This window comes from Trachymyrmex cornetzi, unplaced genomic scaffold (genome assembly GCF_001594075.2).
Source record: "Trachymyrmex cornetzi isolate Tcor2-1 unplaced genomic scaffold, Tcor1.1 scaffold283, whole genome shotgun sequence".
NCBI classification, from domain to species: Eukaryota; Metazoa; Arthropoda; class Insecta; order Hymenoptera; family Formicidae; genus Trachymyrmex; species Trachymyrmex cornetzi.
Window position 1 is genome coordinate 22674 of NW_017297514.1, and position 19903 is coordinate 42576.

General features: G+C 36.1%; 2 protein-coding genes across 3 annotated transcripts in view; both read left to right on the plus strand.

The window, feature by feature from the left end:
- Window positions 1–19903, plus strand: part of LOC108762248 (WW domain-binding protein 4) — a 48900-nt gene that overhangs the window by 11428 nt on the left and 17569 nt on the right. The window lies entirely within an intron of this gene.
- Window positions 1627–7583, plus strand: LOC108762249 (calmodulin-lysine N-methyltransferase). The gene is made up of 2 exons (XM_018509169.1): window positions 1627–2803; window positions 6558–7583. The coding sequence occupies exons 1-2, from the start codon at window positions 2150–2152 to the stop codon at window positions 6909–6911; spliced, it is 1008 nt and encodes a 335-aa protein (XP_018364671.1). The 5' UTR covers window positions 1627–2149; the 3' UTR covers window positions 6912–7583.

A 19903-nucleotide genomic window follows, 5' to 3' on the forward strand; every position in this document is an offset into this window, starting at 1 on the left:
TAAGCCGGCCGTATATTACAACGGCATTTAATACCGCCCATTGTTCTTTTCCCCCGGTCTTTATTATAATAATAAATTCGGTATATATATATATATATATATATATCCGCGCGCGAAGGGAGCACGGAGCGCCACGTGTTTCGAGCCACCGTTGTTTCTTAATCGTGGCAGGATCAAGGGAGCGGATAGAAACTAAGACTGGTACAAATGATCCGACGTGGAAGCTTACGATAGCTGTAAGACTTTGTGTAAGACTTTGAATTTATTATATAAAACGTTTAAAAAATTTTAATGCGCAAGGATTATGGATCTCTATTGTGTATGCTTGTTATCAATAGCAGCCCCACGCAATTAAAGCTTCGTAACTGGAACACCTGTCGAACATTTACGTTCTCGGCGTTCTATCATCGACAAGTTATAGCACTCGTATAGCTGTAATAGATTGATGGGACGAAGAGCGTCGTAAAAATAGGAAATAAAACTTACGATACGATCGCAGGCGGCGAGAAATAATTATATCATCGAGCACGTGCCAGCCAATGCTGTGAATGTCATTTATTATACTTTAGCTTATTAAATATTATTAATAAACGGAAATAATGGTTTTGTTAAAATATCTAAAATATCTAAAAAGGCAGACAGATCTAAAAATAATTTTGTTTAGACTATTCAGATAATTTAGCAGGACGCAGTTTAAATTGTCATCAACATTTAAGCGTTCTACATAACTATTTTTCTACATAACTTTTACTCTAGAATGCTGCCAATCGAAGGTTGATAAAAACCGGTGGGAATATGCATTTTTCTACATAATTATAGCTTGAAAATTTAGTTAGATACGGATCTGTGAAAATAATTTTACGTTGGACGATTAAAATAATTATATAGAACGCTTAAATGTTGATGAATTTATGTTGCGTCCTGCTTAATTATTTTAATAGTCCAAACAAAATTATTTTTAGATCTGTCTAAATTTTTAAATACTTTAGTAAAATCGTTTTTTTTCTGTATACTTTAACATACGAAATGTTTGCGAATGAATATTGTCTTACAAGGAAGCTGGAACTGACCATTTTCTGCATATACATAATAAAGAAAAAGCGGGAGCGATAAATCAACAATTTAATATAAGGGGTTACGAGTCATAGAAGTTATTTTAATAACAAAAATTCATACTTAAAAATAATAATTAAAAACAGACGTTTCGGCTTATGAAGTTATTAGGTATCACATGGAGCGATAATGTTCTATAGTTCTTTCGCGATAGCCCTCGTTCGAATGAGAAATCTCCGAAAGTTTGCCAGCATAAATCATCATACCTTCCCTCAGAAATTTCAACGAATTTCGGTGTATACCGTTCAATAGCGGCGCGGTCCAGCAATGCGGATTGCAGACTCACTATTGAACCCGATTCACCATTGAGCTTCGAATCTGAGAAAGCTCAGACAGAACATCTTTACGAAAGCGCAAAGTACGAGCAAAGTATAAGCACGCACGAGGAACACGACGTCTTGGGGAATATCCGCGGAGACGGTGCGGAAGGTGGACGGAAGAGGATCAGCGCGGGGAAGAGGGAATGAAGAGAGGAGTCGCGCAGGCGCTGATCCAACGCGTGGAGAACGCTCATCGTCCGCGTGGCGCGAGTTAGAACTTGACTTGGTGCTTTTAGTCTTGTTCCATCCCTTCGTCCATCCTCGTCCTTGCCGGGCGAGAGTAGCCCTCGAGGCGGAGTATCGTCAGAAAGGAAGTATGCATTCGGTGTCTGGACCGGTTGCGGCAAGAAGGACGCGGAGCCGACGAGGATTCCGCCCGATCTGCCGACTGAACCGGCAAACCATTTACCAGCGATGAGGAGGAACACGCGTCGTCCCCACGTGCCTTCCACGGGTTCGCAGCAGCGAGTTGCAGTGAAAGTTCATTGACGAAGTCTCCGATAAAAGCCTTCAAACGAAATCCTTTAACTAGGAGATCATCTTTCCGGTAAACATCCACACATGTGCGATTGCATGCGGTCGAAAATTGACACTTAAATCAGGGAGAAATAGTAAGAAATAATCTTGCCTCTGAAATATAAAATTTTATAATCTGAGAGGAAAATTCTGAAAATTGTACACGTTATCGAGTATCAATCGATGTGCCTGATTGCGATATGTCGCAGGAGATTTTTTCCCGTAGGGAGGCACTCTCGGTCGAGACGAATGATCCTCGCAATTCAAAAAGGAGTACTCGCGCTCTACGTCGATGGCGCATCTTAGCCAGAGCGCTGACAGGCTCGCCAGAGCCGATCGGCAGCGAGTCTGACGAGGAGGTGTCGGTGAGACGATTCACCAGTTTCGGTCTGCTGAAGTGTGCGCTGCTGGAAAACATGCTGGCGGACGGCGAGTCCAGTTGGTGCGAGTACTCGACTCAGCTGGACGGTCGATCGTACAACGTGCAGATACGTCGGATAAGCAAGTGCTTCACAGCGAGCGAGCTAATCGGCTTCAACAACACTGGCAATGTGTGCGTGTGGCCGTCCGAGGAGTGTCTGGCCTACTATCTGCTGAGGAATCACGGCCTCTGCCGGAATCGGAACGTCCTTGAACTTGGTGGTGGCATGAGTTGTCTGGCCGGTGTACTCGCCGCCAAATACTGCAATCCCAGCACCGTCACCCTCACGGACGGTAACGTGACCAGCGTCGACAACGTGCGCTGCATCGTCGCCAGGAATGACATGACGCATCTGGTAGAGTGCGGAGTCGTTCAGTGGGCTCAAGCCGCCAGGGCCCTTCGACAGACGATGATCAACGGTAATCGCGTTAAGGTGAATGCCCAAATTCGATCTTGAAAGAGCGATTGAGAGCCCGATGTCATTCTCAAAGCTATAACGATTAAAATAGCGCATTGAAACTATTGCGTTGATTGTGAGAGAAATGTTTCGTATGATATGTGACTTACGAAAACTTTCTTACCTTTTAAGTTAAAAATTTTGTTCTAATCAAAATTTGGCTAGGCTAATTAACATTTTTTAATTAAAAAGTAAGTTTTTGTATGTCACATATCATACAAAACATTTCTCTCAATGTGGAGTCGGCAAACAGGTGAAAATTAAGCATTAAGAGGACTTTAGTCGCTGAAGGGACACTCGATAGGTCACAGAAATTGCATCTTGAATCGCCTTAACAATTATTTCCGCAGCTTCCAGATTTTCTGTAAAATTTCATTTTAATTTAGATCGCAAAAGGATTACATTATTTCTTTGAAATTGTGTATCGTAAATACATTTATTCATCATCTTTACTTCTTCAATATTTCCATTGCTTTTTAATAGACTGTATTCGATGTGATTTCTACGAACAAAGAATTGTGGGCGCATAGTAAAAAATACAAAAAAAGCATATCCTCAAAGCGATATTGAAACGTGACGGGGATGCTTCTACAATGATATTATACGCAGCTACAAAAAGGCCGGAAATTAAATATTGAAAATGTTAATGAGAAAGGCATTTTTTAACTTTTATCATCACGACGCAGACGTTAACATTTACATTAAATAAAAATCTATTCGTATATTGGCTACTTGGAAAAGCTAAATTACCATAATAATTCGTACAATTAATAAGAAATATTATGCGTTGGAATTTTTCCAATGAAACACCTACTTTGTTTTCGAGCTCTTAAATTCCCGGCGGTATGTACAGGTTTCACAATTAGATAAATCTTGGAAGTGCGAGAAAGCTAAACATTTGCATTTACATGAATTCCAAGGATCTGCAAGTGACTTTGGGAATCGAAGGGTCAGCTTCGTACTTTGCTAATCGCGGTATAGAATTCAGCTTGGTCGCCGACTCTGCGATCGAATAATACGTCTCGTAAACTCCGACCGCGACGTGATTCGCATCTGTAACGAGGACGATAGCGATGAGTTCGCTAACCGTAATCGACGACGGATCATCGGATATCGACACGCCCGGTTTCGCGGTTGCACGTTCCAACAGCAATGCGCTGCTCGTTGCCACGATCAATGAGTCATTGCGGTCATTGCGGGCCGATGAATAGAAAAATTGAGGCTTTGTCAGGGAAGCGTAATGTAGTCGGGAATCATAGAATAAATAAAGGAACGATGATCAAAGAGTGGCTCGTACTTTCGCGATAATATAGAGTTGGCACTTTTGAACAAAATTTCCCCGAAATCAGAAAAGTTGAAGGACGAGAGAGATTCTGAGAGTTTGGCAAAATGATAAGTCTCTCCCTAAATCTGAGTCAGTGAATAATCAAGAGTTATCAATTCCAAATATGTCATTGGTAATCAGTGAATTTACAGTGCAATTCAACTAAAAAATCAATGATACATGGAATCCTTAATCTTGCTTTATACACTTTTGATGTATATTGGAAATAACGTGTATATACGTATCAGTATTTTAATTATATAATGCTCAAACTTTTTTCTTTTTCGGTTAAACTTCATTGATTATAGTGGCATATTTAGAACTGATAATAGTCAATCATATCCACTGATTCAATTTTAGAGAGTTATTGTCAATTTTTTTTCCTAATTTGTGCTATTATAAAATATTGCCTAATTTATGTTCTCATAAAATATGTTGTAAAAGGCATCATGAAAGAACGCATCTCTTGCGAAGCACGTGCTATGTTATAGAGTCACGTAACAAAGACTTATTGTAGCATATTTCGAGATGTCATACTATCACAATGTGGTTGTCACTGCTTATTGATGAGATATTCTAGGAAATATATGTGCGAAAATATTATGTTACATCTGAATTGCTTGTTGAACAAAAATTTAACTCAGATTTTTTAGATCAACATCGGAAATTAATTTTAATGAACCTAAGGCTTCTCACAGATTAAAATTTATCCATTTATTTTGCAAAGTAATACTTGTATCAAAACAAATTTAATCAAATCAAGACTAATATTTTTGAAGCAATATTACAATATTTTTGCTTATATATGAGCATATTATGGTTGATTTAAAAATAGTCTTTCTTTCTGTATAGTAGAAAATATATGGTGTCCTGTGTATATTCTTCTCGATATATACCGTGAACAGCAATTACATGAGAGCTTAGAATCTCCGCGTCTTTGCGATGTCCGGTTCAGATACATAAACGTACCATTCGGATATTTCCGGCTAAAGTACCTCAGCTCCATTTCCGGTAGTCTTTATAATGTAGCCTCTGTGCTCTTCCGGTAGCTCGCAACGTTCCACACAATCTTTTTCGTGGGAAATTTCCGCTTGACCGAAACCAATGAAGTTTTCACTAGCCAACCAAAATCGAAGATCATTCGACCGATCGACTGAGATTAATTGCAAAAGCGACCATTTGACTTCGTCTATTTATTATGCGAAAACCACTGTCGAATTTATCTGAAAAATTCGACATTGAAAGATTGAACGTTTTTTCCAACGTATCTGATTTTTACGGTTGAGTTTCTGTAGATTTCTTCTTTTTAATTTGATACACTGAAAATCATTGATTTCATTTGATATATTCTTCATGGGACTCAAATAATAAAATAAAAATATAGGAACGATAGTTATTTTATTGGTCAAGTCGAAACCACGGAACATATCACGAATAAACTTGATCGAGATATACACATTTCACATGGAAAGAACGGTTTTGCTGAAATATCTAAATATCTAAAAGTTTAGCTAGATACAAATCTGAAAATAATTTTGTTGAAATATATAATAAGACTTTCCTTTCTTAGCAATGTAAGCTAAGGAAATACATAGATTCTATATAATAATAAGATTCTTAATGTTATTACAATAACAAGTGAGGTTAATAAGAGCGTATACGAGTCAAGTGCCGAAATTCATGTGCAAATGTAAGTACAGTCTTTAAAATTGTTTTCTTAATATAATAAAATTTTACTACATACGTTAAAACTTCCAAATTACGTAAGTTATTTTGTTGAAATATCAAATATCTGTAGAACGCTCAAGTTGATTGCTAGAATATAAAAAAATGTTTTGCAGCTCATCGTGCTTGAATTTCCTATATAATTATTATTTCATATAATAATTCAACAATATTATTTTCTGTTATCTTAAATTTTTAAATACTACAACAAAATCGTTCTTTCCATGCAGCAATTTTAATTCTTTTTTTCGAGTCGATATAATATTTTGCATGTCTGTAACACCAATTACTTACAGATCACGTATAACAATGTTATATAACTTTTTTTTTATTTTTTAAATTGTTTTGAAGACAGAGATTACTAAAAAAATTATTTTAAAAGTTCGACAGATTATTTTATCCGGTAAAACCGTCTTTTATCTGTCACGAGAAATGATTAAAGTTCTTGAGCTATCTTTTACATTTGTACAAAGTTTCAGATTCTCTCGATTTTACGAGTCAAAACATGCCAAACTTCTCGTGTAAGTATCCTTCGCAAATATACGAAGCGAATCTATCGTTCTTCGAACTTCATATGATTTCAGTCAGAGTGACACGCGTATTCCAAGTCGAGATTTGCGAACACATTGATTCTTGTCTCATCCGCCAGATTGAAATCTGGATTATGATTTCTCGATATAGACTCGGACGACTGACGAAAACACTCGACTGCCGTCGGATCTTTACGACGTGATCCTAAGCGCCGACTGCCTCTTCTTCGACGACGCTCGTTTGGATCTGGTGGAGACGATCTATGGCTGGCTCACTGACGACGGGGTCGCCTTGGTGATGGCACCTAGACGTGGCACGACATTCCAGAAGTTTGCCGAGGCGTCGATTAAACGTGGCTTCATAGCGCGCCAGACAGAACGGTACGACGACATGGTGTGGTCGAGGCATCTGGAGCTGCTGGAGAATAGTCCGGAGTACTGTCCGGATCTGCATTATCCGGTATTGCTGGAACTCACCAAGCAGAAGAAGACGCCGCCCGGATGATCGGGCTTGATCGACGAGGACGACGAGAACGACCGGCCGGACGAGAGTCTCAGCGAGGAATGAAAACATGTCTGTGAACATGCTCTTCTTTTTAAATATGTACACTCTTTCTTTGTGTGTCTGCGCGCGCAATAAAATTATTGCGGAAGGGAATGAATGCATTGCTTCCGAGTGAAGATGCGCGTTCGCTGTAATGGGATATAAAGATGTATAAAGCTGCCTTTATATCGTCCAGCAATGTCAAGGTCGATTTTTTATTAGTGCGTCTGATAAAACGTTTAGCGGTCACATCCACTCGCGGATCGATCTTCCGCTCGTACGCATCGTTCCACATCATCGCTGCTATCGGAAAAGTTCAATAAGGAAGGTATTATGTGCAACGTGCGAGAATTGCTCGGTGAGCTCTCTTGAACGTGCCCGGTCTTCCTTTCTCATTAATTAATAACCCATGGATATTTTGTGATACTCGATATTTTATGAATGAATGCGTATCCAAAAATACAAATGTTATTCTCTAAATTCTTAAAGAATGGAATCTCACTTTAAAGAATGAAAATTGAGCTAGTCTTGAAAGAGCGTGGCTCAACTCTTAAGAGTAAGATTTTACTCTTTAGAGTGAAATTCACACTCTAAATGTTTTAGAAAGTAATTACATCCGTGCTTTTAACATCTCGTATACAGGGTGTTAGTTAAGTATGTTCCCAAACTCAACAGAGTGATTCTTTGGTTTATTTTAAGTAAAAAAGTCCATATAAACATGTGTCCTAAACGGCTTAGTTTCCGAAATAAAAAAAATTTAAACGTGTAGTAATAATCTGTTTATTTGAAAGAAATACAACTTGAACTAGTCAAAAACTAGTCAAAAACAGAAAAACAAAAACAGGCTTCAGTTCTTCTGACGAAATAAAACAATTAGATGAATTGTTGAAAATGTCCACCTTGCGCCATGATACATCCATTGAGCCTTCTCAAAGATTGACGTACACGCTCAATAAGATACCAGGTGTGTTACGTATTGCTTCGCATGAAGCAACTATTCGATTCCTCAAATCATTCTCATTCTCAATAAATTGAGCCTTCTCAAAGATTGACGTACACGCTCAATAAGATACCAGGTGTGTTACGTATTGCCCCGCATGAAGCAACTATTCGATTCCTCAAATCATTCTCATTCTCAATTGGGGTGGTATAAACCAATGATTTCAGATGCCCCCAAAGGAAATAATCCAAAGGATTTAAGTCTGGTTGATCTAGGAGGCCAAGGTTGAGTTCCTGCTCGACCTATCCTGTATTTCGGAAACTAAGCCGTTTAGGACACATGTTTATATGGACTTTTTTACTTGAAATAAACCAAAGAATCGCTCTGTTGAGTTTGGGAACATACTTAACTAACACCCTGTATTTATTTGAACTGAACTACGTATGATCAATTTGGTAGAGGCGTACAATATTTATTTAAAGCGTGTCTTGTAGCGCGAATATTTGCAGCAAATAGACGTGGAGTAGTTCAGCGAGCCATAATCCTTCGCTTTAAATTAGTTTAAAATATCGTAGAGCTACACAGATATTATTCTCATTCGCAGCAGGTGAAACTTCTGGCACCATTTTGCACGCGGCACATATCAAGAAATAGGAAATGAACTCCAACGGCGAATATTACAAAATGTTTCGAATTATTGAATTCTACAATGAGGAAAAATGTCGAACATTGGCTAATATTCGTAGTCGATTCTTATTTCAAGACTGGCTTAAGTAAGCTTGAGATATTAATACGATTCTGTGATTGGTTTGTCACATCTTAAAATTGTACTTAAGATCTGAAATATAAGAATTGACTATGAATACTAGCCTTAAACTTATCTCTGAAATATTTATGTCATGATATACATCGGACGACAAAGATTGTATTACAGAAAATAGGTTTTCAATTAGCCAAAGTTTTCGAGGAGTAATGGTTGATCTAATAATTTATCGACATGAATCTTCGAAGAAACGTATTTATAAATTATGAATTCTTCCAAAATAGATCGTATAGTGTCCATTACGTCTCATATATTTTTCATCTGATGTTAAAGCGTGACTCTTGATAGAAAGGACCTTTCTTAGGCGTACCTGATTTTATATTGAACCTGGTAGAAATGTCGAAAAGACGATCGAATTTCGGACTAAAGTGTCGTTTATAATACGGCAACGCGACACTGGCAATTTTATCTTCAATCATCAATTAAACGTCGACAGTAAGTATAATAGATAACTCGAGCAATCTCTCGAGTTCCTCGTTCTTCGCAGCCGACAGGACCAATTGTATAGACCGAATAATTTTAGATACAGCCGAACCATAACTGGTAGACTGCGAAGTCATTTCCAGTAAGTTCTATTCATTGCAAAACTGCGCTAAAAGACATCTCCGTATTCTTGAATAAGGAAGAGAGTATATTGCTACTGTTTAATGCTATTTGGGTCCAAAACTGAAGCAAAATCTCTAGCAGGAGTGAAATATTGACATTTGCTGATTCAGCGGTCCAACGCTGGATTTAAACGTTAATAAAATATCAATTATTATGATTGTTATTATAAACAGAGACAGATATAGATCGTTATACTCGATATAGTTGCAGGATAAATTTAAGAATTTGAGACGAATTCTTACGTAAGTCGATTTTGCCTTATTCATGTTACATACATTGTAGTAATTTATTTATTTATTTATTTAGATGCGTTTATATTCTTATGACAAAGGAATTCTCGAGTATTTTCTAAGCATCTCCGATCGTGTTATGAACCTATTACCTCAAAGGACCAATATTTATAGGCACAGTTAAGTCTAGTCAGAATTACCAAACGTACTTCCATTATTGCGTATCTTCTTATACATATATAAGAGTCAAGTGTCCATAAAATCTCTCTATTTGTGTAAAGACAGAATTATAATAAATTAAAGGAATTTAGTTTAAACAGGAAATGTTATCGCTCGGAAAGAACGCTTTTGCTGAAGTATCTAAAAATTTAGCTAGATACAACAGATTTAAAAATAATTTTGGACTATTAAAATTATTATGTATAAATGCTTAAACGTTGATGGCGATGTTGTAAAAAGTTTTAACATTTCAGCAATTAGTTTAAATCATTGTACATAATTATATTGATGGTCAAAACAAAATTATTTTTAAATTTGCACCTAAATTTTTAGATATTTCAGCAAAATCGTTTTTTCCGTGTAGAAAGAACGGAAGCTAATTAAAAAAAAAAGATCGATAATTTTCTAACGTTTTTGTACTGCAGTTGGAGATTAAAATCAGCAAACACGTTTTTCCGAGGCTGTTAATCCACGTGGCTAGACGGGAGAATTTATGGACCCTTTTTAGCCCTAGAGAGCCATTTATGTACATGTGCATTACGCGCGAGAGAATCTCCATAGTAATAAACTATTTTCACTTAAAAGCGCCGCATTTTTCTCGTGTCGCCCACACCCCTCGGACGAAGATAATACAATCGTCACATTGCGCTCGCGTCGCAAGATGTCGGAGAAGTGCCGTTGACAAATCCACAACGTTGCGGTCGCGCGTCGTTGCGTCAGAATAAATAATATCATTTAGCGTTCGTCAAACATCCTGCCTATTTCCTAGTCTGTCGTGCAATAGCTATGTTTGTCCATCTTGATTCTATCTATATGCGATTAATTATATACGCAAGTATTTCCTCTCATAGAAGTTGCCAGAATCTGACGTAATCTTTGCAGGACTGCTCACCTGGTTTCTTAGGATCGAGGTGTCTCTAGTTAAGTTTAAGTGTCTCCAAATTTTAAAAGACTCGTGATTTTAATAGTCCAAACCATGCAGCCCTGATAGATAGAAGACAAAAGACATTGCGACTTATGTCTGAAACACACACACACACACATTCCGGAGTAAAACAAAATATATTAACAAAAAATAATAAATAAAAGAAATATCAAATATAATATGATATTTTATAATATATATATAATATTTATAATATAATATGTAAATATAATTATATATACATATGTATATTTAATTAAATAAAGAAAATATTAGGACACACAAAACGTCGTACGGTAATAAAATTTGAAATTCATGGAACGAAGCAAAGCTAACGATGAAAGACACTCTTATATAAGTAACAATTGCATTATTAATTTCGTCAAATATTTCAATTTATTTAAAGGTTACATCCAATTGCTGGAATCTAAAAACGTCGACAGATGGTTGCGATTAGCATCTTATGTTCCGTGACGAATCATATAGTCAACTAAATTACCTAGGAAAGCAAAATCAATCTCGGGAATATCTCGGGGTACAATACCGTTTATTTTATTATCCGACGATGTACGTTTATTTTGGTCCGTCTTAACTGCATGTTATATTTCGTGCAGTGCGCGACGTAAGCTTATAAATTCAATCGCTCTAAATTCAGCGAGATCGTCGGAAATTGCGCAAAAATCGTTCTTCGTCGATCACATATCTCATAATATATTATTTACTTTATGTCGGTGTTAACAATTTTTTAACGCATAAACCAAGAAAATATCTTTAAATTTACAGGATTTTCTATACTTTTTTCCTAAATTTATATAAATTTACGTCTGATAATACTATGATAATATTTGATATTATTATCAATTATTTTGACGTGTATTTTTTTGTTTTATTCAAACTTTTAGTGTCTATTAATGTAGATTCTAGTTCTAAAAATTAGAAAAAGATGACAAGTTGAACGGAGATCAACGTTAATCGACATTGGTGAAGATGGACATTAATCGAATGCTGATTCATAACATATCTCCATCGATATTTATGGGTCAATTCTAAAGCGTAAAACTCGTAACTTGTTCTCGTAAGATCTGTGAGAACTTATGACTGGAGTTACAATTCTATGCGTACGTAAGACGTACACGATATATATCATTCATAAATATTTATATGGTTTCTCGTAAACCTTACGGCTAGTAAGAAGCTGCCGTAAAGATATTGCATAAAGTTATAAACATTCCAGTCATAAGTTCTTACCAGTCACGAGTCTTGCGGGAACAAATTATGAGCCTATGATTCTGCTTAGAATTATTAGTTTCCTGCAGTATTAAGACATTGTGAATGTGCAATTTTTTATATTCAAAAATTCTTAGTTATATGATTCAGGGTTGGCCTATTTTTACATGTAGGCATTTTACATTGTCGCTTATAGCATTCGTAATTATCTTCAGCGTCGTGGTGGAGCTATAAAAAGGAGGACGCGTCAGCGATTCGTTTATATAATTAGACACTTTCCTCGCCGCGGCCTCATTAAAATCAGTGTAACTAAGCGTGTGCGTGCACCCAGGTTGATCGATCGTAGTAAGTAAATTTCCATTGCGTCCAGAAACAGCTCCCACACCGCCGGGAATAGATTTTTCGCCTGGCTACGAGATTTTTTAAGTACCTAAGTGCACTCACCATACAAGCGCGAGAAGCCCGCAACAAAAGAAGCTGATCGGGATACAGCGTATCTCAAGGAAACTCTGAAGCACCTCCTCGTTTCACCGAAAGCTGCCCCCGAAATGAATTAATTATATCGATTACATATCAGCCAACATCCGTTCCATCTCACATTTATCGACAGCGATTCTATCTTTAATTAAGAGCAGAATGAACATTTCAGTTTACTGAGTGTCTATGAAATTAATATAGGAAAAATTTGAGTTAAATCTACACGCGAAAATCTCGCAAAAGGGATTTAAATCTGTGAAAAATCAGATTAACGCTTCGGAGTAATATTATCTTTCTCGGAATAATAATCACGATGATTGGCAAATAGTATTAAAGCTGGAATAATGGTTTTTATATATAATCACAGATAAAATCCGTATGCTTTGCAAATCAAGTTTATTCAAGTAGAGCATTGAGTTTCACGGAATTGTGTCATTTATTATATCTCATTAAAACAATAATTTACTGTTCTTCATATGAAACCTCGATTAGCTCAAGGTACCTATCATTAAAAAATTCGGTGCTAGAGTTGCGAGAAAATAATGCGAGTATTATTAACGTGTGAAATGGGATATTGTAAAGAGAACTCGATAAGGAGGTCAAAACGTCTGCAGGGAAACTGCAACTTCATCCCGAGCTTGTTAGGAAAACCGTATTTTATTGAACGACGACAACTGGGCTTTTTTTTCCCTCAGAGGCGTGATGCAAATAATCCGAACTAAGTTCGCGGCCATCCTGGCGCGTTTGTCCGCATAATTTCCGACATAAATTTCCCGCCTCGAAACTTTTCCGCCGATGTCTTCGCCTGGCACTGCAACATTAAACAACCGCTCGGTGCTTCACCGCCGACAGATTTGGCGAAGTAACAGCCGCCCTTGTACAATTTTATATACATATTTTATGATGCTCGTTAGAGTATGTCAAGGGTAAATCTGTATCGTGCATCGTACTCAAGACGATAAATACTCTTATTACTAATAAATACTTTTCTTTGTTTTGTATTTTTATTTTTTATTGGAGCCATAAACGTAATAAGTTGTACATATATAGTTTGTTTATTCTCTGATCTTAGCAATTGTGCTTCGTTAGAAAGAATGGAATATATCAGCATCTTTTCAATGTAATACTTTAGAGAGAAAGAAAGAGAAGCATCATTTATTATGCGCTCTGGGACAAGTCTCTTCACAGCAAAAACAGTAATAAAAAAAAGGGCTTTAAAAAGTACAAATAAAGCAGCAATAAAACGGCAATAGTATAACAAGCAGGACGGGTTTGTATGAAATTATCGACCATTTCATCGACAATGTTTTAATCGACACTATTTGATCGACATTGATTTCGTCGACAATATTAATTGACCAGCGTGATAAAGTCACCGGTAATATTTACGTCAACATTCGTTTCACCGAACTTTGTTACTGAATAAAAGTGTATTCCAAATTACGGAAGCGCATGCACGGAAAGATATTTGGTTGAATTAACTGAAATTGTGGTGAAAAATGAACGATCCAGAATTCTAGTTAAGTTTACTAGATTTCTGGTTAAATTTACTAGAGATATTGGGAATTGGTTATTTTGAACTAGAATTCTGGTAGATTTTGAAATTGGTTATTTCAACCAGAATTCTGATAGATTTAATCAGAAATCTAGTAAACTTAACTAGAATTCTGGATCGTTCATTTTCCACCACAATTCCAGTTAATTCAACCAAATATGTTTTTAAACGCTTTCAACAGCTACAATATTCCGAATTTAATTAGAGCTGACAATGAGAACCACAATTTTCATGAGAAGGAAATATCAATTTTCTAATTATCGCAAACTTTTTTTAGGCGTCCGGGCGTCTGAAATTCGTCAAAAAAATTGGAACGACGATGACTGGTAGAAAATAGTCTTAGTGTTTGGCAGCGAGTGCTGCCAATATTTATCAGTAAGACGGACGCTAATGGGTCCAAATCGTTTGTTGCGACTCAAACGAAAACGATCGCTGGCCTCCACGTTTTCGAAAGTATCATAGGAAAGCGGGATCTCACGAGTGGAATTGACGTGGTGAGGCACGTGATATAACAAACGTGCTACGTATTAATAATATTTATCCCAACATCGGACCATTTAAACGCTCGTGTAACACGTTTAAATGCATCGTCGTGAAATTTTCCAGAAATAACTGCGCGACCCTTCGACGAGAACGATTGTCGATTACTTTACGACCGTCTTTGTTTTGTCTCGCGCCTAGACTAATTGGACAAACTTTATATTTATGGAAAGGATCCAAGCGTCAGTTGAAATCTTTTTTCAGAAAAAGACTTGTCTTATCAAAACTTAAACTTTGTCTTATTAAAACTTTAATTTATCACAAAATTACAAACTTGTGATAAATTACTGATCTTCGTGTAGCTACCTCGAATCAGAGTGAGATTTTCCGACAAACACTTTCAGTTCAAACTTAAGCGAGATTATTTAATTAATAATTAAAGCTACACACACATTCTCGGATATCTTGCGAGACTATAAAAGAATCATCGTTGTCCATTCTCACGTACTTCGTTCTGGAGTATCATTTCAGGGCGCGTCGTTTTGTGGAGCAACTTACAATTTCGGGACGAAACTATTTTCTACTGAGTATCTCTTATCTCGCTCGAGTTATTCGCCGTTATTGTAAATTCCCGCACACGTGGGAATTCCGGGACATTGCAGGACATCGGATAAACCGCGGAGCTCATCCCTATCGAGACGGCAATTTATTCGGATACGAAATTACGCTCACTGACAATTTCGCTGGAAAGCGGAAACCGACCAACCAAATTTGCATACAAAAATTACCGTTGCGCCGTGCAAATCGCAATTTGCGAACGAAGAAGAAGCGTGGGATTTAACGCGAAATCCGAATTCCGATAATTCTTCTATTTCTAAAACAGAAAGAGGACTGCACAACGATTTGCGATAAAATAATCCTTTGCAGTAAATATAACTAAGTAGTGCAGCGAAAAACCTGCAATTATTGGAAGAACTTCGTTAAAAATTTAGAGAGTCCGACCGAAACTTTTACCGAAACTAAAAACGAACATTTATTACGTGTCAATTTCGACTGAAATCACATAGCTCTTTTTCATAAATGTTAATTTTAATATAATTAATAAAACCATAAATTATATATTACAGGCAATAGGAGTCGACGCTGGTTATCCATTGCCTGTAATATATAATTTATGGTTTTATTAATTATTTTAATTAAAGGAGTTTGTAAAAACTTATTAGTTTTTATATTAATTTGTAATTCATCATTGTTAATTTTAATATTTGTAATTATTGTTTTAATAATTAAATTATGATATTTATGAAGAAGAAGTACTTATATTCTTTGGCCAAAATTAACACACAACCGAAATTTCGGTTTTTTATTTCGGCCGAAATTTAATTATTATTTCAATAAATTATGATATTTATGAAGAAAAACTATATGATATATGGGCTTGTCTATATACATATGACCTTCGTAGGATTCCTATTTTTCAATTTTCAGGGTTGCCACAGACCTGGAAAACCGGGACCTGGAAAAGTTAGGGAAATTGAAATTGGTCATGGAAACCGGGAAAAGTCAGGGGAAATTGTAGGAAAAAGTGTGGAATTTCAAAATTTGATTTTGACCTTTGACGCTCCTTAGTCCTTAGGTCTGGTTTTACATTGTCTTAACTTGTGGTTAGATTTATGCCTGATGATAATGTAAAAATTGTACTTTTCTATCTATTAATTAAACTATCTATTGATCAATTAAATTTTAAAAGTTATTCATTATAAATCATTGACAATGAACTAACAGTGAGAGCCAGCACCCCACCGCAAGAGTAAAGTACCGGTCAGTTCTCGCCGACTTTTTACTACAGTTCTACGATAGTTCTAACGCTTTCTGTAGGTTTTGCATAGAGTTCTGGCCTCTTCGTATTTTTAAACAATTTTTAATATCAGATTTGGCACCCCATTACAAGAGTAAAGTATCACGTAACAGTTCCCTCCGACTTTTTGCTATTTTCCTATTGTTTTGCAATAATTCCAACGTTTTCTAGAGATTTTTATCAAAGTTCCTGTTTTCAAAACAGTCACTGGTATCCGAAAACTATCAAAGACTGCCATAAAACGATAGGGACTATCGGCATCGCATACTTCTAAAAAATATGCTACCAGCAGTCAGATTAAAAAATTATTTAATGATACGTAAGGGCGAGAACTTTATGCGAGACGTATTGAAAGCGTTAGAACTGTTGCAGAACTATTAGAAAAACCTGAAATATTGTTTATGCGTTCCATGGTATTTTAATGTTGTAGTACGGTTAGCATTAAAAAATTGTTAAAAAATACGTAGAGGCCAGAACTGTCGCTATCAGGAACTGTAGAAATCTTCGAGAACTTTAGAATTTCGTGATAAAAATTAATTTTTGCGATACTTGGAGTGCCACGCGAAGTTGGCACCCCATTTATAAAAATTTGTTTTTTTTTTTACTTAAATCAGCGGAACTATTGTTAAAACTTAGCAGGAACTGTAAAACTATTGTGGGTGCAAACGGAACTGTGTATAAAATATTGATTTTTTCAAAATGGGCTGCCATCTTCGCATCGGCAACAAGGTCCTCTTGCCGAAAATAGAATTTCAAAAGTTTAGCCATTTCTATGAAATCTTGGAGACAAATGGACGGACTAACACGGTGAAATTACTACATACAATAGTTTACTACGCTGCACTCTTAATAATAACGAACAAGACATTTAACATTAGGAAAATGCAATGTTAATAAACATTTGGGTTTCGTTATATTTTTAATTCTTAATGTATGTTGTAATAAACTAGTTTATTTTTAAAGATTTAATAAACATTGCTCGTGTTATTTGACTTCTAATTATTATTAACATTTGCATTTCGTTATCAAGCGTTTCTGAAGCTTTTTGTTGTTTCCCCAATTTTCCAGGATATCTCATGGTCATGTATATATATTATAATTCTCATCAGTTTTCGACGACTCTCATCCTTTCATCTCCACGCCGATTAATTACCCGTCCGTCATTTCGGATGCTCAACGAAATCCTTCGACGCAGAGAAATCGCGTCGGGTGATTTCCGATGAGTGCATGCGTCATTGTTTGCATTGTTACGACCTGTAAACCCGTATAAATCTATATATCGACATTGCGCCGGGCGAAGTGACGTTAAGTGACGTTGATTGTTATCAATGAATGTGCGACAATGACACTCATTATCTTGATATATCATTCATCATTTTCACTTGCGAATTTGGTATCTACGTGTGGCGCGGGAAAAATGCTTACAAATGCACTTCAACGATGCAATCTCGCGTGATATCAAACGAAATTAAATGAAGGCATTTTTGTCGAATTCCATCCGAATCTAATTTTCTTTGTTTCCCGGAAGGCAATCACAGATATTCTTTTTTTTTTACACAGTAAACAAACCTATAGTTTTAAAATCGATCGTCACGAAGCAAGGATGAGAGAGAGGTTTGAATTATTCCAACTTCTAAATATAGGAGCTTATTGCAGAGCATTTTGTCGCTTTCGAAAATTATTCGCACGCGAATTGTCCAGAAATTATTTTCTCAAATTATTCTCGTTTATTGTATTTAATGGAAATATCGAAATCGAGAGAGCCTACGACACGCTAATGGGCGTTCTATTCTAATCGAGTCACTTGCTTCTGACAAGGGGCGGTGATATATAATATAAAGATATTTATATACCGCACAAGCTCTTTTTCTCTCTTCCTCTTTTTCTCCATGGAAAATGTTCCGGAGGGCAAAAAGCTCCGGATGAAGTACCTACGAGAGTGGCGGGCGAGAGTGCAGCGTGAAGCGATATGTAGACAAGCATAGCAGAAATACATTTCCTCTCAATTTCTTGGCGAAATCCAAGTCGATCTGTTCGTGTCGAGAATTTGTTTTCTTGTGAAATATTTCCACATTTCGAGTGTACTCTGAAAGTTTAATAATTAAAATCATTTTCAGCGAAACTCTATTAAAAATTAAGTAACTTACTTAGAGTAACTTATTTGATGAATTTTATTTTCTTTTTGAAAAAGTACGGTACAAAAAAATTCGTTTCTCGCATGGAGGGTGTCCTGTTATTGTGCATGCTATAATGCAATCACATTGGGAGTAAACATTGTAACAAAGGGAATGTTTCTCGTTTACGTGTCGTATTTATCCGATTTATCCGATTCCGATTTATCCGATTTCTGCATGAAACTCTTTGCATTCGTTGTGTATATTTTTAATCAAGCCTTTATTAATTAATCTCTTTAGAAATACACAGCGATACATAAAGTTTTAGTAATACGCACGCACAAAATGAATCAGTTGAAGAAAAAAAAAATTATTTTTTAAACAAAACGCACTCCCTTCAGTTTCGACGTATATTTTCGCGATAACGATAACAAGTTAAATTTGACGTTGATCGAGATTGTTTCTGTAGTCCGCGCTTGTTTATCAGATATACCGGCACACTTCGCGAATGGGAAAACTGTTTACCATCGAGCACGACAAAATTAGAACAATGCACGAATCGTTTTTTTTTTTATCATGATGCCTACCACGCTGCTTTGCAACAATTGTTCCGCCAACGTAGAATCTTTTGGCAAATTTCCCGCACAAGCCGTGCGAAGTCCGCAGGCGTCGTTAATTAATTAATAGCACTTTTTAACGCGAAACCCACATGTGATTACAGTAATACTCGCGCCTTTTGTCTCATTTTAATTAACACAGATTATTTTACGTGCAAAAAGAAAAAATAAAATCCATTTGTATTATAATTACATTAAGAATTTAAATTCAATTCACACGTCAGACCAGTAAATGATATAATAAAAAAATTTTAGGTCGATTTACTCGACGAATGATTTATAATTTATAATTTATAATTTATATAATATATTTATATGAGTTTGAACTACACAGAGAGAATGATTTTGCTGAAGTATCCATAAATTTAGCTAGATACAGATCTGAAAATAATTTTGTTAGATCATCAAAATTTTTAAGTAGGATACTCATTTTGACGTTCTAGCAACCAGTTTGAGCGCGCTACCTAAAAATTTTAATGGTCTAAAAATTATTTTCAGATCTATATCTATAGTTAAATGGGATACTTCAGCAAAATTCTCTCTGTGTACGCAAATATAGATAATTCTGCTATTAATAATAGTCACACACATCATTGTTTGAAAATCTTTAATTTCTTCTTAACATATTTTTTAATTATTATGATGGTAAATATGTAGATTAGGGGAGCCCCCCCCCCAATGACCTTGACCTTGACATATGTTGTCAAGGTCATGACTCCGAGTGATCTTGAGGAAGTTTTAATTGCAGGACGTTACTCATTAAGAAGTTATAAACAAAAGAAATTTACGAAATAACTTTTTACTACAGGGACTTACGACTCTCACCTCCGACTCTAACCCCTCCTACTTCAGGGGCACACGATTCTCACCTTCGACTCTCAC

Bases quoted from the DNA above. Each gene is read 5' to 3' on its own strand.
- LOC108762249 (XM_018509169.1), top strand. From the start codon at position 2,150: ATGTCGCAGGAGATTTTTTCCCGTAGGGAGGCACTCTCGGTCGAGACG. The intron at 2,804-6,557 runs GTGAATGCCCAA...TTCTCGATATAG, and splicing joins TCAACGGTAATCGCGTTAAG to ACTCGGACGACTGACGAAAA.